This window comes from Sus scrofa, chromosome 17 (genome assembly GCF_054392235.1).
Source record: "Sus scrofa isolate SSC_HxYL_T2T_F1_AM1 chromosome 17, Sscrofa_HxYL_maternal_Yorkshire_Landrace_v2.0, whole genome shotgun sequence".
Classification (NCBI taxonomy): domain Eukaryota; kingdom Metazoa; phylum Chordata; class Mammalia; order Artiodactyla; family Suidae; genus Sus; species Sus scrofa.
Window position 1 is genome coordinate 54,269,614 of NC_139399.1, and position 20,182 is coordinate 54,289,795.

Sequence of the window (20,182 nt, forward strand, 5' to 3'; positions counted from 1 at the left end):
AGACCCCTAGCCTGGGAACCTCCATATGCCACAGGTGCAGCCCTCAAAAGACAAAAGACAAAAAAAAAAAAAGAAGAAGAAGAAGAAGAAGTTTCTGGACCCTCTGGAGCTGAGGCAGAAGCTTCAATGAGAGAATTGAGCAGAGCCACCATCGCCTTCAGAAAAAACCATTCCAGTTCCCCAGGGCAGAGGGTAAGGCTGTGTCGAATGACACCGAGTCCCTGCCTCCAGGGAGGCAGGGCATGTTTGTTCTATGAATCAGCAGAAGGCGAGGAGAGAGGTGAGAGTTCTTCCTCTCTCCCTGCTGCGTCGGGGGTGCCCTCCCCACCTGGGGTGCTCTCCACAGAGGTTGCGAATGAAGGACTGCAGAAAAACACCTTCGGGTCCTGCAGCTCTGAGAATCTCTTAAGCCAGGTGAGCCTCATTCTGTTCATAGTGACGCCTCCTTGCTGTTTCCTCTGTTTTCATCCTTCCTGGAGAGGCTGCAGATGTGACTCCTGGACGTATCCATATGTTTCCCAGAGGGAAGCAGGAGGCTTGGTTCAATTCGGTTACCAGACATCTCATCAGTGCCAGCTGCGGGCTGGGCCGCCTGCCTGGGGCTGGGGAATTGTGTTATATGTCCCTACACACAGCAGATGCTTGAAAGGCACCATGGGGAGCCCTGGGGAAGGCTCAGGTAAAGGGAGTGGCCAAAGGAGGGGAGGAGGAGGAGAAGTCAGGGAAGGCTTCTCTGAGGAGGGGGCATTTCAGATAAGCCTCAAAGATGATGACATGGAGGGAAGGACCAGTGAGCCAAGGGGGAAGGAGTCTCCATTCTAGTAAGAAGCCCGCATGTCACAGGGACTCTGAGAAGGAAGCTGGGAGGAAAGAGACAGTGCCCGTCTTTGGGGGGCGCTCTACAAGGCCAGGACTACGGCAGCAGCTCACGGGGGAATTACTGAAAGCTTCTGAGCAGAGAGGAGATATATTCCTGAAGGGTCACTCTGGTGGCCAGCACAGCGCTTGGACTGAAGGAAGCCATGCTGGGGGCCGAGAGGAGGCTGGTATCTTAATTTGGGTCCCCCTTAAAGCTGTCTCCAGCACTTATCTACAAAACAGAAACAGGGAGTTCTTGTGGCTCAGCAGGTTAAGGACCCGACGTTGTCTCTGTGAGGATGCAGGTTCGATTCCTGGCCTCACTCAGTGGGTTATGGATCTGGTGTTGCCACAAGCTGCGGTGTAGGTTGCAGATGCGGCTCAGATCTGGTGTTGCTGTGGCTGTGGTGCAGCTCAGCTGCAGCTCCAGTTCAGCCCCTGGCACGGGAACTTGCATATGCCGCAGGTGCAGCCGTAAAAAGGAAAAACAAAAACAAAACGAACAAAGCAGAAACCGACTCACAGACATAGAGAAGAGACTTGTGGTTGCCAAGGGGAGAGAGGGTGGGGGAGGGATGGACGGGGAGCTTGGAATTAGCAGATGCAAACTATTATATAGAGAATGGATGGGCCACAAGGTCCTACTGTACAGCACAGGGAATTGGTGAATACATTCGGTATCCTGTGATAAACCACAACGGAGAAGAATATGAAAAAGAATGCATACATTTATGTGTATAACTGAATATCTTTGCTGCACAGCAGAGATTCACACCACTTTGTAAATCAACTATACTTCAATAAACGAAAAATTTTTAAAAAGCAAACTCTGACACAAAGATTTGGGTGGAAATAGTTTGTTTGGGGGTGATCCTGGGAAGTTCCTTGAAGGAAGAGGAGAGAGGCAGGAAGGGAAGAAAGTCAGTGAAGGGCAGGCTGATGAGCTGTGACCTCCTGGACCAACGGGAATCCTGCTGTGGAGCCTCCGAGAGGCATATGGAATGCAACTCAGAATTGTCTTCTTGCAGGGAGGGGAAATTGAGGTCTTATCACAAACTCCTGCACCCCGGGGGGTTGAGAGTCACTTCTGGGGTTCAGCACTTGCGGCCTCCTAGGACAGAGAAAGCTCTCAGGCAGGGAGATGCAGGAAGCCAGTGGCAGGTGCAGGAACCCTGGGTGGGTGGGATGGGAGGAGGACCTGGAAGGTAGGCCAGGGGCAAACAGGAAGGCCCCTCCCAGCACCTGCTGTGGCTGAGAAGGACAAAAGGTGACGGGTGCCAAACAGGTTGGGTGGATTCTGCTTGGGGAAGGGGTCCTGTGAACTGGTAGAGAATTCTAGAATGCAGGAAGGGATGGGCATTGGCTGACCATTTCCATGTACCCCTCCTGTGACCTCACTTTTGTTTCTTTTCTTTCCTGTTCTTTTCCTTTCTTTTCCTTTTCATGGCCACACCCATGGCACATGGAGGTTCCCAGGCTAGAGGTCAAATCGGAGGTGTAGCTGCTGACCTACACCACAGCTCACAGCCATGCCCGATCCATAACCCACTGAGCGAGGCCAGGGATTGAACCTGCATCCTCATGGATACTAGTCAGGTTCATTTCTGCTGAGCCACAACGGAAACTCCCAAAATGCTTTCTTAGATGGCATATTGACATTTGGAATCTTCTCTAGGGGATCCTCCCCATTTATAGGCAGCCATGCAGGAGCCGCCACTCACTCAACAGGCGTGCAAGAAAGGAGGGAAGGTTGGATAGAGCCAGAGGAATGGCAGTGTTTAAGGGGTGGCCTGAGGAAAACCAAGAAGGATTTGCTAGCAAGGTAGCTGGACAGCCAAGAGCCAGGCCCTGGACGGAGGGAAAGAGCTGTCAGGCCAGGCAGCACTTCTCAGAGTCAGGGACTGAGGCGGGTCTTGGGGAAGGACCAGAGCTTAGGGAGAAAGTATGACGGTCTGGAGAAACGCAGCTCCACCTTCAGTAGCTGTGTGATCATGGACAAGTCTCTGAACCTCTCTGAGCACTGGCGTCTTCAGCTGGGGAGGATTATATTACCCACCTTGAATGGGCGATTCAGTGGGCCACATGTGCCAGTGCTTCTGGCACATACGAAATGCTTAATAAGAGTTTCTCCTCTCCCTGCAGACGAGCATGGTGGTGGGGATGATACAGGAGGTGAGGCGGGCACACGCCAGAGGACTCAGTGACAGGAGGGGAGGCCCTAGTGACAGGATGGATAGTTCTCTGCAGAGGTTTGGCTGTGCCGGGGAGAAAGCTGGGACGGCCCTTTTTAGGAGGCTTGGAACCGAAGGGGCTTTTCACTTTAAGACGGGAGAGAAGTCAGCGTGATTTGATGCCGATGGGATGCAGCCATAGAGGCGGGAAACCAGTTCCCCGGATGAAGGGTGACTTAGGTGAGGCCCCTGGAAGCAGAGCCTGAGGCACGGATCCTTGTGCCTTGTGACGGTTGTTTCTTGAAGAAGAGGAATCAGGGTCCACAGAGGAAGGAGTTGAGCGAGGAGGTGACCTTAGTCAGAGACTCTCTTCAGCCTGATCCCTCGGGGAGCCCGGGGCTGCCCGCCTCACCGAGGAAGGGTGCTGTAGCAGGTGGTTTTTGCTTTGACTACATTTTTATATGCCCTTAAACACTTCATAGTGATGGGGTTTTGTTTGTTTGCTTGGTTTTTTTAGGGCCGCACCCCGTGGCATATGGAGGTTCCCAGGCCAGGAGTCAAATCAGAGCTACAGCTGCCGGCCTACACCACAGCCACAGCAACCACCAGATCCGAGCAGCGTCTGCGACCTACACCACAGCTCCCGGCAACACCAGATCCTTAACCCACTGAGCAAGGCCGAGGATCGAACGCACAACCTCATGGTTCCTAGTCAGATTCGTTTCTAGTGCACCACAACGGGAACTCCCATAGTGATGGTTTATGTTTTGACTCTGTCCATGGAGGTATGATACTGTGTGCATCCTTCTGGGACTCTTCACCCACTGTTTTGTGTTCATCCTCATGGGTGGGCGTGGCTCTAGATCCTTCACTTTCACTCTGTACAGAATCCCATTAGATGGATAGATCACAGATTTTCGTCATTTCCCAATTGGCAAACATTTAGATTATTGCTAGTTTTTCTGGAATTAATAATGAATAGATACGTATATAGGCAACCATGAATGCTGAAATAAATGTTCTAATAAACGCAGAACTGGTTGATGTTTATAGAGCGAGAATATAATGTTTAGATTCTTTTTTCTGTGGGGTGGGATCCATTGGTATCTCTACCAGACAATATTTATTTGCATTTTTATGGATAAAAATCAGTTGCATTCCACCTCACACCCATTAGGATGGTTTCTTTCAGAGAGAGAGAGATGTGAACAAGGATATGGAGAAACCAGACCCCTTACTCTTAGTGGGAATGTAAAATGGTACGGCCCCTATGGATCACACAATGGCAGTTCCTCAAAAATTAAAAATTGAATTACTATATGATCCAGCAATTGTATTTCTGAATATGTACCCAAAAGAATTGATGGCAGGGTCTTGAAGGGATGTTTGTACATCCCCGTTTGTAGCAGCATTATCCACAGTAGCCAGCCTGTGGAAGCAACCCAAGTGTCCCTCAGTGGATGAGTGGGTAAACGAAATGCGATCATGCACATAGGATGGAATTTTATTTAGGTTTAAAAGGTGGGAAAGTCTGATATATGCTTCAACATGAATGAACATTAAGGTCATTACGCCAAGTGAAATGAGGCAGTCACCAAAGGACACGTAGTATGATTCCAGTGACAGGCACTACCTAGACTAGTCAAATTCACAGAATAGTAGTTGAATTTTCCTAGTAGTAAAATGGTGGCTGCAGGGGCTTCAGGGAGGAAGGAATAGGAAGTTATCGTTGAATAGATACAGAGTCTCAGTTTTGCAAGAAGGGAAGCGCTCTGGGGATGGACAGTGGTGATGGTGGCACAACAACGCGAACGTACTTAATGCCACTGAGCTATAACACTTACAAACAGTTAAGATGGGGGAGCTCCCATCATGGCTCAGTGGTAACAAACCTGCTTAGTATGCAGGTTCGATCCCTGGCTCGCTCAGTGGGTAAAGGATCCAGCATTGCCGTGAGCTGTGGTATATAGGTCGCAGACGCAGCTTGGATCCCACGTTGCTGTGCTGTGGTGTAGACCAGCAGCTGTAGCTCCGATTCATCCCCTAGCCTGGGAACTTCCATATCTCATGGGCATGACCCTTAAAAAAAAAGTGGTTACGATGGTGAATCTTCTGTGTATTTTACCACAAGTTTTTAAAACTGAATGATAAAAAATAAGTTGCACTAACATCATTTTTGTACAGTTGACCGAGTTGTAAAACAGCCTAGTCAGAGACAAAGGTATACATTCCTTTAACAGAAACAGACGACCCAGGGTCAGCCAGCCAACACCCAGGATGCCATTGAAAGGACATTCATTTGCCCATTTCAAAGTCTTTAAAATTCCCTGCAGTATGTATGTCTTCCTGTGCACGTGGGCAAGTTCTTTACGGTAAACATCTTGGTATAGAATTGCTGGGTTAGGGGATGCATATGATCACATTGCTTCCTAAAATGTTTCTCTTACTGGTTTACACTCCCAACAGCGGTATTAACAGAAACCTGAGAGGCCAGGAAATGTATGCAAAGAGGTTTGATCTCTCTAGTAAACAGGGCAGTGCAAATTAAAACAACTTTGGAAGCATTTCAGACTTAGCCGATTTGCAAAAATTCAACATCTGCCATTATTGAGTACTGGTAATATAGTAAATTCCTGAGTCAGGAATATCTGGGTGAAAAACCCTAAAATGAGCAGCCAAGAAGAAAAAAAAGAAACAAAAAACAAGGCCCCAACACAAAACCTCAAAGCCATGTTGCCCTCGAAGAAATAATGTCAGATTCTTGTTTAAGATTCATGGAAGGAGGAGTATATAGATGTTGAAAAGGAAAAGAGATGTTTAGAGAATAGATTTTAAAACGTACTCTTTTTTTTTTTTTTAAGTGTTTAAAATTTCTCCCAGCTTTATGGAGCTGTTATTGACATTTAACGTATATAAAGTGTAATGATTTGATGCATGTATATATTGTGACATGATTATCACAACAAGTGTGTGTGTGGTGATAATTTTTAAGATCTACTCCCTTAACCGTATAATACAGTATTATTCGTAAGAGTCACTATGCTATACATTAGGTCCCCAGAATTTATTCATCAAATAGCTGGAAGTTTGTATCCTTTGATCACCTTCACCCGTTTCCTTCACCCCACACCCCCTGGTCCTGGCAACCCCCATTCAACTCTATTTTCAGCTTTTTTAGATCCCACCTATGAGTGAGAACATAAAGTGTTTGTCTTTCTGTGACTCACTTGTCTTGCTTAGCATAATGCCCTCAAGGTCTCAAAAGGCAGGGGTTTCCTTCTTTTTTCTGGCTGAATAACATTGCAGAATGTACCACATTTTCTTTATCCCCCTGCATCTGCTCACGGACACGTAACGTGATTTCCAGGTCTTGGCTCTTGTGAATGGTGCTGCAGTGACGCAGCCATGCAAAAATCTCTTCGAGGTCATGATTTCATTTCTTTCGGATATTTACCCAGACGGGGGATTGCTAGATCATACATAGTTCTGGTTTTTGAGGACCTGCCACACTGTTTTCCATAGCGGCTGCCCCGGTTCACATCCCCACTAACAGGGTTCCCAGGTTCCTTTGCTCACACCTTTGCCGACCCATATCTCTTATCTTTTTTATAATCTCCATCCAAACAGGAGATGGGAGGCGGTGTCTCACCATGGGTTCGATTTGCATTTCCCTGGTGTTCAGTGATGCTGGTCACCTTTTCTTGTGCCCGTTGACCGTCTGTATATCTTCAATGTCAAGTCCTTTGCCCATTTTTTAATTGAACTATCTACTCTTTAAAACAGTTCAAGTCTGTTTCTCAGCTTACTTTATGATTAATATAATAACCAAGTATTTATTTCACAATAGAGTATGTTAAAAACTCAGAAACAAAATCTACCACATGGGCCATTTACAGAATTTGCACGTCAAGTGGTGCAAGACAAAAATAAAACAGTGGAAGAATAAAGAGGGTAGGATTTAAGATAGAAACATTAATTGAGGCAAAGATACTTTTTTTTAAATTAACAAGGAGAAGCTATATAGCATTATGGGACATTTTGGGGGACGAATAACTTCACATCAATATATATGAAGAAAACCTGTTTAAATTCTATAACAAAGCTGATGGGAACACAATAGTGGGAGGATTGAACTCGTTTTTCTTGAGATCTCACAGATGAAGTAGTCAAAACAGTTTATTGAATAGACACTTAGAGAAAAGTTTAAAGTGTAAACGTTATTTCAAAGGCACGTGAAAGTTTTAGAAAAATTGATAGTATCTTAAGCCATAATGAAAACTTCAGGACCAAAAAAATAAAATTCTAGGATTCATGATCCCTGACCAGAGTCACAAAAGGATACATTAAATAAAGACTCTTTTCCAAATAACTTTAGGGTAAAAAGGAAAATCAAATCTTCAGTTGTGGAATATTTTAAATTATTTATATGACACAGTTACAATGCTTCTCAGGGGGAAAAAAGCACGGTTAACAGAGCCAGACTTCTCGCCCCCAGCATTATTGACTTTAGGGGTACGTAATTCTTGTTGGGGGGCACTCTGTGCTTTATAGGGTGTTTAGCAGCATCTCTGGCCCCTCTTCCCTCTAGATACCAGTAGTATCCTCCCCCGGCCCTAGCCCCCACCCAGTTAAAAGCCAGAAATATCTCCTACATGGCAAAAATGTCACCATTTGAATTCTGGCCCTAGATACTTCTATTATTAAAAAAAGGCAATGTCGGAGTTCCCACTGTGGCTTAGTGGGTTAAGGACCTGATGCAGTATCCATGAGGATGCAGGTTCGATCCCTGGCCTTGCTTAGTGATTAAGGATCCTATGTTGCCATAGGTTGTGATGTAGGTTACAGATGCAGCTCGGATCCTGCGTTGCTGTGGCTGTGGCTGTGGCGTAGGCCAGCAGCCGCAGCTCCGATTTGACCCCTAGCCCAGGCCCTTCCATATGCCACAGGTGCAGCCATAAAAAGGAAAAAAATAAAAATAAAAAATTTTATGTGAAAATAAATTAATTTGTTAATTTGAAAAGCTAGGTAAAAAGCCAAAATCAGTATTACTAGAGAGGAAAACAAAATTTAATTATGATCAGAAAAGTTGTCAGATTAATTTGTTTAAATATAAGAACTGGTTCTTTTGGACAGTTAAAAATATCTAAACTTCTGAGAAGGAAAATTTAAAAAGCAACATGCACTCACAATATTACAAGTGAGAATGGGGACTTAAAACCATAGAGTCGGTTAAAAATATGGTAATATTTATCCCAGTTATATGCTTTTAGTGTTAAAACCTGAATGAAGTATACAATTCTCTAAATGTATGAATACTTTATTTATTTATTTATGTATAAAGCCAAAAGTAACTCAAGAGAATATGGAAACGAAAAGAGAACTATGAGCTGTGGAAAATATTCTGAAAATCAATCTTTAAAAAAGCCCTGAGCCTCAGATGGTTTTTATGTCTAAACTCTTTCAGTTCTCTAAAGAAAATATCATTTCTTTGTTATTTACACTCTTTGGGGACATAGAGAAAAAGAGAAATAACTCGGTTCTTTTCTAAAGCTGACCATAACCAAAAAACCAACATTTGACAAAGATAACCCTAAAACATGGAAACTGTGAGACACGTAAAAAAGAAATTTCCTCAGAAATGAAGGCAGGCCAGACGAATTCAAACAAGCACATGGACAGGCAAAGATAGCAGTGTTCATATCAGATTCCGCGGAATTCAAGGCAAAAACGAGACCCAAAACGAGACACTTTATAATAAGACTAAAGATCCATCCGTAATAAAGATATGACCACCAGCTTTCTTTTTGCAATAAAAACCAACATTAAATTCCCAAAGCAAAAACTTTAAGCATTAAAGGAAATTTTGATGGAAGCAGAAAAGTCGTAGGTAGGCAACTTAGACAAGCCAAAGGAAGCAAAATAATATCATCACTGATAGGACAGGAAAATGTTGCACTATTGCATTAATCTGCAAACACAGCTCACTCTTTGCCCTTAAATTCTGTGAAATATATATGAAATGTAAATATATTTGGGACATAAAGGAAACCTGAAAAAAATCTTCAAAAGTGCAAATAGTACAGATTATATTCTTTGATCCCTTTTGTTACTAGAAATTAGTAGCAAAAGGAAACGAAACAAAACAAAATACTAACCCCTTGGAAATTTTAAAACTTTTAAAAACACTGATGGGATTAGAGAGGAGATTAAAAACTGAAATTTAAAAATAAATACATAAAAAATAACAACAATGAAAATATCACATGATGAAATCTAAGGAATGTTAAAGCCATGCTCAGAGGAAAATTCATAGCGTGAAACCTGTTTCTGAACATGGAGAATGAAAATAGTGAATTAAAAATGCAACTTAAATTTGAGGAAGAAGCAACAGTAATAAATCCATAAAAATCAGAGGAAGAGATTAACAAAATTAGATTTTAAAGAATTGGAAAACAGAGAAATAGACGTGATACACAAATGTGAGACTGGATTCTTTTGAGGAGAAAAAAAAAAATACAAAACAAAATAGAAAACTGATGAGCTTCCCTAAAGAAGAAAAAGAGAAAGGAAGAAACAAATACTGGATTAGATTTGAATTTAACCACAAATGCAGAGAAATTTTATAAGCACTTATAAGAGCATGCAAATTGGTATGCCTCACTGAACAGTGTGTGCGTGTGTGTAAGTGTAATTTTTAGGTGAGAAGTACACACTATTCTGAATGTGTTTAGTGTAAGAAATGCCTGTATATAAAAATCAGTAGCTTTCTTTATATTCGAAAAATAAAAAATAAAATAAAATAAAATAAATAAAAAAATAAAAAAAAAAGAAAAATAACCAGTTAGAAGACTATGGGGAATAGATAATTAGAAAACTACTAACCAACAGGGGGGAAAAGTGCAAACTTGACTAAGAGGTTCACGGATTCTCTGTATTTAACAAACCCTTGTACAACATAAGGCTTACTATGTGCACATTTAATCCTTAACAACCCTGGAAGAGGGATTTAATCACTATGCAGATTTTCCAGATGAAGAAACGGAGGCACCGAGAGGTTGAGTATCTTGGCCTAAGTCACACAGCATAGAAGCAACAGAGCCAGGATTCGAAATGCATTTGGCTTCCAGCATCTGTGCTGTCATGCCGTACAGTGGAAAAACTCAAAGCTATATAAAGCGTGTTCCAGGAGAGAAGACCCAGTATCATAAAATGGTCCACTCCCATCTGGATCGAGCTCTCTAGCAAGGGCTGTGATGCTGACTATCCAGAGGGAATACCACCCACAAATGTTAGGGTGTCGGGGTCCCCCACAGAGGTGCAAGGGGCAGAATAGAATCAACACTCGCGCAGTTCCCACTGTGGCGCAGTGGGTTAAGAATCCTGCTGCAGTCACAGCCTGGTGCAGTGGGTTAAAGGACCCAGTGTTGCCTCAGCGGCAGCTGGGGTCACAGCGCAGTTCGGATTCAGTCCCCGGCCCGGGAATTTCATATGCCTCAGGTGTGGCCATTAAACAAACAACAATGAATGGACACACCTGTCCGGGATCCGTGAGGACGCCCCAGCTCCACGAGGAAGCCCCCTGAGTCTGGTGATGCAGATGTGATGCCCTCCTAACTCGGAATGCCCTCTCCTCTCAGATCCAAGAGATGGTCCACTCGGAAGTTGCTGCCTATGACTCCGGCCGACCGGGGCCCCTGCTGGGCCGCCCGGCGATGCTGGCCAGCCACATGAGCGCCCTCAGCCAGTCCCAGCTCATCTCTCAGATGGGCATCCGGAGCGGCATCACCCACAGCTCCCCATCACCCCCAGGGAGCAAGTCGGCCACCCCCTCTCCCTCCAGTTCAACTCAGGAGGAGGAGTCAGAGGCACATTTCAAGGTAGGTAGAGGTGGAGATGCAAAGGCTTAAGATGCCCTCCTCTGGAGTGCCCGCCATGGCACAGTGGTTAATGAATCCGACTAGGAACCATGAGGTTGTGGGTTCGATCCCTGCCCCTTGCTCAGTGGGTTAACGATCCGGCGTTGCCGTGAGCTGTGGTGTAGGTTGCAGACGCGGCTCAGGTCCCGAGTTGCTGTGGCTCTGGCGTAGGCTGGCAGCTACAGCTCCGATTAGACCCCTAGCCTGGGAACCTCCATATGCTGCGGGAGCGGCCCAAGAAATGGCAAAAAGCCCCCCCCCCAAAAAAAAGATGTCCTCCTCTGAGCAAGGAGACAGGCCCTGCTTGGAAGTGGGCATCACCTACCTCTAGAAAAGACTGGAAGAGTCTAAACGGTACCCTTTGCTGGAAAACAAGGAAGAGGAAAGTTCTGGAAAAACATGATGAAGTCTTATTCCTGGATGGCGAGTGGGTCACTTCAGTGGTGTTGATGGCATTGGCAAGATCCTCTGCCCACATCTTATGGCCACTTTGGCCTTTGAGGAAGACCCCAAAGATGTGTGGTCCAGCAGAGGGCACCTCTGGGCAGCACTGACTGTGGGATAGAACACTAAAAATGACACCTCCCCCCCCCCCCCCGCCCCGGGGACGTGGCCCCTCGCTGCGCCCCTGGAACCGGAGGTGGCCCTGCCTCTTCAAGAACACGTCAGCAGGGAGTTCCCATTGGGGCTCAGCGGTAACAAACTGGACTAGTAACCATGAGGATGCGGGTTTGACCCTGGCCTCGCTCTGTGGGTTAAGGATCCAGCATTGCTGGGCACTGCAGTGTAGGTCGCAGATGTAACTCGGATCCAGCATTGCTGTGGCTGCGGTATAAGCCAGCAACTGCAGCTCCAATTCCACCCAGCCTGGGAACATAGTATAGGTTGCACTATACTACAAGTGCAACCCTAAAAAAAAAAAATGCAAGAACATGTCAGCAGTGAGGACTCACCACCTGTCCAGGCTCCAGTCCTTTCTTTGCACTGACTCCAAATCTCCCTCCCTGTTGGAGAGCATCTTGTTTTATGGGGGCAGAAAGCAGAGGCCTAGAAAAGGTCTGGAGCAGTCAGACTCCAGGACCACAGTACTGTGGGTGCCCAGACAGGCCAGGGATGGATGTGCTTGGCCAGAGTCTCCCTGTGAGGTGCTGGCAGAATCAAGACTCGATGCCACAACTCCTGCCCCCCTTTCTTCTTCACAATGGCCTCTCACCCCTTTCTCTATGTGGTGGTCCTGCAAAGCCCTGGGGTGGTGACCATAGCGCCCTTGTCATCTAGCAGGAACCCTGACCACCTGGCTGGGGTAGGTGCCTCTGGACCCTGGTCCAGCTTCATCCTCAGGATAACCTGGTCTCTACTGTCGTTCAGGCCAGGGTGGGTTTTATTTATTTGCTTATTTTTAATTTAACAAATACTTCTAAAACACTTCCGTGGGTGGAGTTCCCTGGTGGCACAGTAGGTTAAGCATCTGACATTGTCACTGCTGTGACGCAGGTTCGATCCCTGGCCTGGGAACTTGCACATCTGCAGGGGTGGCCAAAAAAATAAGTAAATGCAACATGTCCATGAGCCAGACACCATTCTAGGACATGACAGGTTATTAATCCCTGTGCTTCTCATCACAATCCCATGTGGTTGGTGCCGTTATTATCTCCAATTGGCAGATGGGGAAACTGAGGCACAGAGAGGCTAAGGAACTTATCAAGTGTCACAGGATTTAAACCAAGGATTTAAACCAAGGTGGTTGGTGGTCTGGTGCCAGCTTATGTGCTCTTAACCACCTGCAGGGCCACACCTGCTCAGCTCTGCATCACTTACCTGGTAGATCCGCCTCCCCGTCCTGTGGGAGCCTGGCCCCGGTGCTGACAGAGCTGAGGCTTGGAGAGGTGGGCAGCTGCAGAGAACCTCAGCAGAACCAATGTGGCCACAGACTGCTCCTCGCTGACCCACGGCTCCCTTGTCAATAGGTGACGTCACCGTCATTGTCTTGGTTCATAGAGCCACGGTCTTCATGGCAGGATCCAGGGCCTTTGACAAAATACTTGGTCCCAAAATGTCCTGAGAGTCCAAGTCTGTGGGGAGCATCCGCACTCCCCCCCACCGCCCCCCACATCCTGGGAGCCCTAAGGGAGGTACCCACAGTGTGGTGGTCCTGGAGTGTGACTGCTGCAGAGGCCAAGGGTCCAGGGTGAGGCTCCACCTGGCAACAGTTACGTTAACCTCACTCCCATCCACCAGCTTCAAAGGGAGTCAGGGGACTAAGCCCCTTGCCCCAAGTCGCACGGCTGAAATGTGGTGGAAGAGACCCATCTTATGCCATCAAGGATAATCTTTGGGGATTATCTGTGATCACGAGAGGAGAGAGAGCTGTTAAGAAAAATATATATTCCAAACTTGGAAATAACCCCCCAAACCAATAACTGCACCTTCTTTCAATGGCCTATCATAGCATCACCAAACAGGCTCACTCAGGAATAACCTGATTTTCTGGGAGACTGAACCTTTGTTTGGATTCCTCTTTCATTATCAATTAGGGAGTGTTACAGGCTGTAAAGGAAGACGTTCACTTGGGGTGCAGAGTGATAAAGTAGTAAATGATTTTTGTCTGATTACAAGGCAAATTTATTTTTCTCTGTAGACATACAAACAATTTCTGTGCAGTAGAAAAGACTTACAGGGAGCTCCTGTCATGGCTCAGCAGTGAACAAACTTGACTAGTATCCACGAGGACATGGATTGGATCCCTGGCCTCGCTCAGTGGGTTAAGGATCCAGCGTTGCTGTGAGGGTGTGGTGTAGGTCACAGACACGGCTCAGATCCAGTGTTGCTGTGGCTGTGGTGTAGGCTGGCAGCAACAGCTCCGATTTGACCCCTAGCCTGGGAACTTCCATTTGCCAAGGGTGCAGCCCTAAAAAGACAAAAAAAGAGAAAAGACTAAGAACCCCCAAAGTGACAGTTTTATTGATCTATAGGCATCAACCAGTTTCCTTCTCTTGTGTTTCTTTGAATCAGCTTTAGCCTCATGCTGATTCTCATTGATGAGTTAAATGAAAATTCTAGGGCTCATACCCAAGACATGTGTGTGTGTGTGTACATGCATGTGTGTGAGTGTGTGTGTGCATTCAAGCCCTGGTGTGCCCATGTGTGAGCAGGGCTGGGCAAGCAGGGAAAAGCTGAGGACTTGCCCGAGGCTGGGTTGTGTCCCTTTGGACAGGAGATCTTGAGTGTCTCCGGTTTTCTGACTCCTCTCTCCCGGGCAGATGTCGGGAGAGAAGAGACCCTCAGCCGACCCCGGCAAAAAGGCCAAGAACCCGAAGAAGAAGAAGAAGAAGGACCCCAATGAGCCCCAGAAACCCGTGTCAGCCTATGCGCTCTTCTTCAGAGACACTCAGGCCGCCATCAAGGGACAGAACCCCAGTGCGACCTTCGGGGATGTGTCCAAAATCGTGGCCTCCATGTGGGACAGCTTGGGAGAGGAGCAGAAGCAGGTGAGTCCCCCCCAACCCCACCCTCACCCCTGAGGCTTTGAGGTCAGACTTGGGAGGTCTGGAACCAGGCCCAGCCTCTGGAACCAGAGAGCCTGCAGTGGGTCTTTACTGGGCTCCGTTTGCCCATCTCTGAGCTGGGGAGGTGGGTCCCTTCTAATTCGGCTGTTTTCCGGCTGCCTTCACTAGCACCCGGGTTCGGCAGAGAGGAAACTGAACCTCTCCTGCCTCATCTGGAAAATGAGAACAAAGCATCTCCGTCCAGCTTGCACATCCACCTCTAAAAGCCTGGGGTCTAGCCAGAGCTTTCCTCTCCACGGACCCTGTGCCTGTGGCCTCCTCTCAAGGGCCTCCGGGGGGGATTGAAACAGAACCAGCTCCTGGATAAGTGCCAGCTACCAGCTGGGCAGGCTCAGGCTCACCTGCCCTCTCCCCGACGTTGTCCCCCTCTTGGCTCTTTCAGGCCTACAAGAGGAAGACTGAAGCAGCGAAGAAGGAGTATCTGAAGGCGCTGGCAGCCTACAGGGCCAGCCTTGTCTCCAAGGTAACACACCTGGCATCCCAAGGCCCAGCCCTGGAGGGACAGAGTAGGCACCAGGGAACATGGGAATGGTCTACACCGCAGGGCTTGGAAGGATCAGACCAATGTGGTCTCCTCTCCTGAGTGCTGGGCTCGTGATGGGTGCACATGCCTCTCATTGCAGTTCCTTCTTCTAGTGAGAACCTGCTACACAGAGGAGTTAAGCAACTTGCCCTAAAGTATCCAGCTTGTTAGGTGGCTGTCCTAGGATTCAAACCCAGTTTTGCCAGTCTGCAAACATGGCCTTGACTCTGGACCACACTCTCTGCCTCCTCTGTCAATGCCGGCACTGCTGGAGGCTCGGCATGGCAGTGGTTGTTGTGTGGTCCAGGAGGGGCAGGGAAGTTGTCTGGAAGCTGCTCTGGAGGACACGGCTTCTGGGTTAGGCCATAAAGGGCTGAGCAAAAAAGGTGTCCCAAGTCGAGGGAATGGCACATACAGAGGCTAAGAGGCCGGGGAGAAGCATAAGTACAGCCTGGTCCTGCTGGCTGGCCTCTGGAGCCAGGCTGAGAAGTATGGGTTCTGCTATGCGCAGGGGAGCCCCCAGGGATTAAAGCAGGGGGTGGTGGGATGGTCAGAGCCAAGTGTGTTGGGACCCCGGAATTTCCTCTAGTGGGGCCACAGCTCTCCTCCAAGGGGCCCGAGAGCCAGCCAGGAGCCAGGCCATTGGTTTGGGGAACCACGTGGTCCCACGGCCTGAGCTCTGCCTCACCCACCTTCTCCAGAGTGATCTGTGTCTGTCTCCTTCCAGAGCTCCCCCGACCAGGGCGAGACCAAGAGCACGCAGGCGAACCCACCGGCCAAAATGCTCCCACCCAAGCAGCCCATGTACGCCATGCCAGGCCTGGCTTCCTTCTTGACGCCGTCCGACCTGCAGGCCTTCCGCAGTGGGGCCTCGCCCGCCAGCCTCGCCCGGACGCTGGGCTCCAAGTCGCTGCTGCCAGGCCTCAGCGCATCCCCACCGCCACCCCCCTCCTTCCCTCTCAGCACCCCCCTGCACCAGCAGCTGCCACTGCCCCCCCACGCCCAGGGCACCCTCCTCACCCCCCCTGTCAGCATGTCCCCGGCCCCCCAGCCTCCTGTCCTGCCGGCTCCCATGGCACTCCAGGTGCAGCTGGCCATGAGCCCCTCACCTCCAGGGCCACAGGTAAGCAGGGCCCAGTAAACGTGCCCCTGGGGGGACCCTTGTAGAAAGGGGAGGCAGCTTGGGATTCCAAATACTGGTCCTGGAGTTCCCGTCGTGGCTCAGTGATAACGAGCCCAACTGCTGTCCACGAGGACACAGGTTCGATCCCTAGTCTCAGTGGGTTGAGGATCCTGTGTTGCTGTGGCTGTGGTAGCCGATTCAACCCCTAGCCTGGGAACTTCCATGTGCTGTGGGTGTGGCCCTAAAAAGACAGAAAAAAAAAAAAAAATTACAGCAAATACTGGCCTTGCCACTCGCTGGCTGTGTGACCTCAGCCTTGGCACCTTACCTCTGTGCTAATGACAGGCTTGTTTAGTCCTAGGAGGTCGCTCAGCCCAGGGGCTCCATTTCACAGAGTGGGAGACTGAGGTCCAGGAAAGGAAAGTTCTTCACCCCCAGTGCAGCTAAGACAGGGGTTGGGTTTTTCAGAAGGTGTTTCGGGGGGGGGGGGGGGAGGCGAGAAGTGTTCCAGCTGGAGAGGCAGCGCGGAGATGTCTCACCAGCTGGGGAAGGGGGTCTGCGCCGGCTCCCATCCCCCACTTGCTGCCGGGGACGCCCCCCCACCCTGTTCCGGAGCCTTTGCTCACCGCCTCCTCCTCCCTCCCTCCCGGCAGGACTTTCCTCACATCTCCGAGTTCCCCAGCGGTTCCGGATCCCGCTCCCCTGGCCCGTCCAACCCCACGAGCAGCGGAGACTGGGACAGCAGCTACCCCAGCGCGGAGTGCGGCATCAGCACCTGCAGGTCGGCCCCCACCCACCCGCCCTGGTCCCGCCAACCCGGGGGGAAAAGGCCGGGGGGACACTGCAGTTCACGGTCATCCCAGCAGGGGGAGCCTCATGGGCGCCGTCTTCAGGAGAGGATGCCGAGCAAAGCAAGGTCCCACCCGCCAGTCTGGTGCCAGCCCCACCAGGGAAACCAGGGAAAGGCAGGCCTGTCTTCACTCTTGCTGTTTTCCCTTACGTCCTGTTTTGTTTTCACAAGTGCTTCCATATGACGTTCATGGACGGCCCTGTGTCTTTGCTCAGCTTCCCCAGAAGCAGAGCCCGAGGCAGGGATGGGGTGCCCTTGAGGATGCGTATTTGTTCCCGAAGGAGGACGTGGAGGAGGAGGCGATGCGGGGGAGGCTGGGGCAGGGAGGGAGCCTAGCGAGGGCGTGGCCTCAGCCTGATCCCGGGGGAGTCCTGGGCACCATCGAAGCACAGACTTGGTCCCATCTTGGGGTTCTAGATTTTTGCATCCTCAGTGCTGAGGATCAGGTGGTCCCCCGCCAGGATCCCAGGAGGGGTGTTTGGTTCTGCCTGGTGGACAGTCAGCGAGGGACCAGCATAGACCCTCACCGATTCTTAGGGGGCAGCTGAATGCCGGGTGTGGGTGAAGGGCTGGTGGGAGCCGGTAGCCTGATGTGTTGGGGCCCTGGGTCCAGGCCTCTGAGGACTGGAGAGGGGTGGGGGCTCCTGGGGTGGGGACAGGGGTCACATCAGCTCTGACAGCCCCATCTTGCTCCCCCAGCCTGCTCCCCAGGGATAAATCGCTCTACCTCACCTAAGCCTGCCTCCCTCTCCTCCCTGAGGCTTGCTGGAAGGGCACTGCTCAGAGCCTGAAGGGCTGACAGCAGAAGAGAGGCCTTGGCAGGAAGCAGGGTGACGGCGAAGAGAGAGCAGTGACACGCCAACGGCCCAGGGCTGGGTCTCTTCCTCGACCTCCCACCAGACTCTGCAGAGCCAGCCCAAAGAACCTGCAGGAACCTTCCGCCCCCACCCGCTTGCTCCAGGGTTACGTGGACCCTGCTCCTCGCCCTGCCACGGTCCCCTACGTCTGGACGTCTGGCCCCGGCCCACACTCGTGGGAGCTGCCCCTGCCTGGGTTGCTCTCCAACAGAAGGCCACCCCCAGATGCATGGGGCGGGGGCCAGCTCAGCCCCAGACGTGCAAATCTGGTTTTACAGTGTGAACAAGAGATTATGAAACTTATAAACTGTAAGTACTAGTTGACTAAGTGTTTTAGAACTGTGCTGAAGACACCTGTAAGATTATTTTGTGGGGGGTGGGGAGTAGTTTCCTTTAAGGTAAAAAGCATTTTATATGCCCCTTAGCACATTTTTTTTTAAGTTTTATCTTAAGGGAGACGTGCACAAAAGAGACCGCCAAACCGTTTCATCCTCTGTACAGCAGGAACCAGGCAATTTCTAGCCACAGCCAGAGACGTTTTAAAATCATACCTTCATCTATTTAAAATGGCCAGTGATGACTTTTGTCTATTTATGAGGACTGATTGAGAGCAAAGATGCAGTGGATCATAAAGCGTGCGTGGTTTGGGGGTTTGGTTTGGGTTCTTCATGTTTGCAGCTGTTTTCTGACCCTGCAAATATCTGTCTTGGTGCCCAGTGCTTCTCTCAAATTTCTTTATAATAAAACTCCTGAAAAGTTGGAAACCTTTTGCCTCTCTCTTCTTGCACTCGGTAAGCCAGGGCCAGACCTTCTGGAAAGGCCTTTGGTGGTGGCTTCACCAGGACAGGGCCCCTGGTGTCAGTCAGAGAGAGGGCAGATTCCCATCCACCGTTTCCCCACCCCTGAGGGTCTGTGTGGGTGACAGAGCCTTGCTGGCCTCCGTCTTGCCACCTGCAGAAGTGGAGTAACAAAGGTGCGAACACATAGGGTTCTTGCAATGATTTGGAGGGGCTCTGGCACAGAGTTCTGGCCACGCAGGGGGCCCTCATGGGCAGGTGACCACAGTGAGCCCCTCCTGGCCATACCCTTGCCACCGATGGGGCTCTGTCCTCTAGAGGCACTCCATCTGGTGAAGGTGAGAAATGGGTTCAGGGCAGCAGGAGCCCGGGCAGGGGACAGAGGGGTCTCCTCCAAACCCAAGTGTAGGAAACATCCCAAACAAGGGATTCTTTCCCCGCCCCCCCTTTTTGGCCAGCCTTCAGCATACGGAGTTCCTGGGCCAGGGATCAGATCCGCAGCTGCAACACCGGATCCTTAACCCATTGTGCCAGGCAGGGCATCGAACCTGCGTCTCAGCGCTCCACAGATGCCTCGGATCTCATTGTGTCACAGCGGAACTTCCAGACAAGGGGCTCTTAAACGGATTTCCCCACAGATCTTAGGGAGTGATAGCCCCAAAGAAAAAGTAGTAACTATGTAACTCTTTTAGCTGTTCCTGGGACAAATGACAGTCGCCTGGTGTAGCTTTGGGGAGACTGCAGCTCTTGGGCCCCGTGATACAGCTACTTAGACGTGGGGGGGTAGGTGCCAGCACGAGTCAGGCCCGTGACCTGGACAGAGGAGGATCCACGTGGCTGGCCCCTCATTCTCCAATCATGTCCCCCTGCTTCGCCCAGGTAACAGCTCCCAGGATGCGGCACAATTTCTCTGTGAGCCGTTTCCTTACTGGAGGGCATGTGGTAATCCACACTGGAAAAAGAAAAAAAAAGGAAAAAGAAAAACCAGCCAAACAAACGAAAACAACGTGCTGTCATGTCAGCAGCATCATTGCAATGTGAAGCATAAATATTTCATGGGGTTACGACTTCCTATCTGGAGCTTGTCAGTAATACGCTGATGACTTAGTTTAATATCTGACTCTTGCTTCGACCTTGGAGAGAACTGTTGTTGGGATCCACGCAGACGGCCCCAAATAACAAGTGTGCAAGGCCATCAGGTTCTTGCCCCCGAGGCGGACACTCCCACCTGCCCCTCATGGCTGCCCCAGAGCTCAGGATTCCTTTGGGGACAACCCCATGCCTCTCTCTCAGCTGCAAGGGACACTCAGAGGCACCCCAGCAAGAGTCTGAACACCCCGCCTACAGATAGCAGGGCGTGGCCAAGTGGGTGCATCCTCTGGTTCCAGAGAGTGGGAAGGGAGTTGTGGTCAGTGGAAGGTAAAAGAAGGCTGATTTCAGGGCCCTGGAGTCAAAGATGCCAACTATTCTTGCTGTCGATGCCCCGCCCAGATCCCCTCTGGGCCAGTGCCCACCCCCAGC

At 49.7% G+C, this 20,182-nt stretch overlaps 1 protein-coding gene across 6 annotated transcripts in view; it reads left to right on the top strand.

Annotated features, from left to right (window-relative positions):
- Nucleotides 1-18,628, top strand: part of TOX2 (TOX high mobility group box family member 2) — a 238,534-nt gene extending 219,906 nt beyond the window's left edge. For 5 of the 6 annotated variants that reach the window (XM_085004020.1, XM_085004021.1, XM_021077539.2 and 2 more), the window contains 6 exons: nucleotides 10,667-10,906; nucleotides 14,206-14,433; nucleotides 14,894-14,974; nucleotides 15,762-16,157; nucleotides 16,811-16,938; nucleotides 17,707-18,628. In XM_085004020.1, the coding sequence (XP_084860146.1) occupies nucleotides 10,667-10,906; nucleotides 14,206-14,433; nucleotides 14,894-14,974; nucleotides 15,762-16,157; nucleotides 16,811-16,938; nucleotides 17,707-17,743 (1,110 nt within the window). In that variant the 3' untranslated portion in view covers nucleotides 17,744-18,628. The remainder of the gene's footprint in view (nucleotides 1-10,666; nucleotides 10,907-14,205; nucleotides 14,434-14,893; nucleotides 14,975-15,761; nucleotides 16,158-16,810; nucleotides 16,939-17,706) is intronic. The other variant, XM_085004019.1, reaches the window with a different exon arrangement.
- The last annotated feature ends 1,554 nt before the right edge of the window (nucleotides 18,629-20,182 follow it).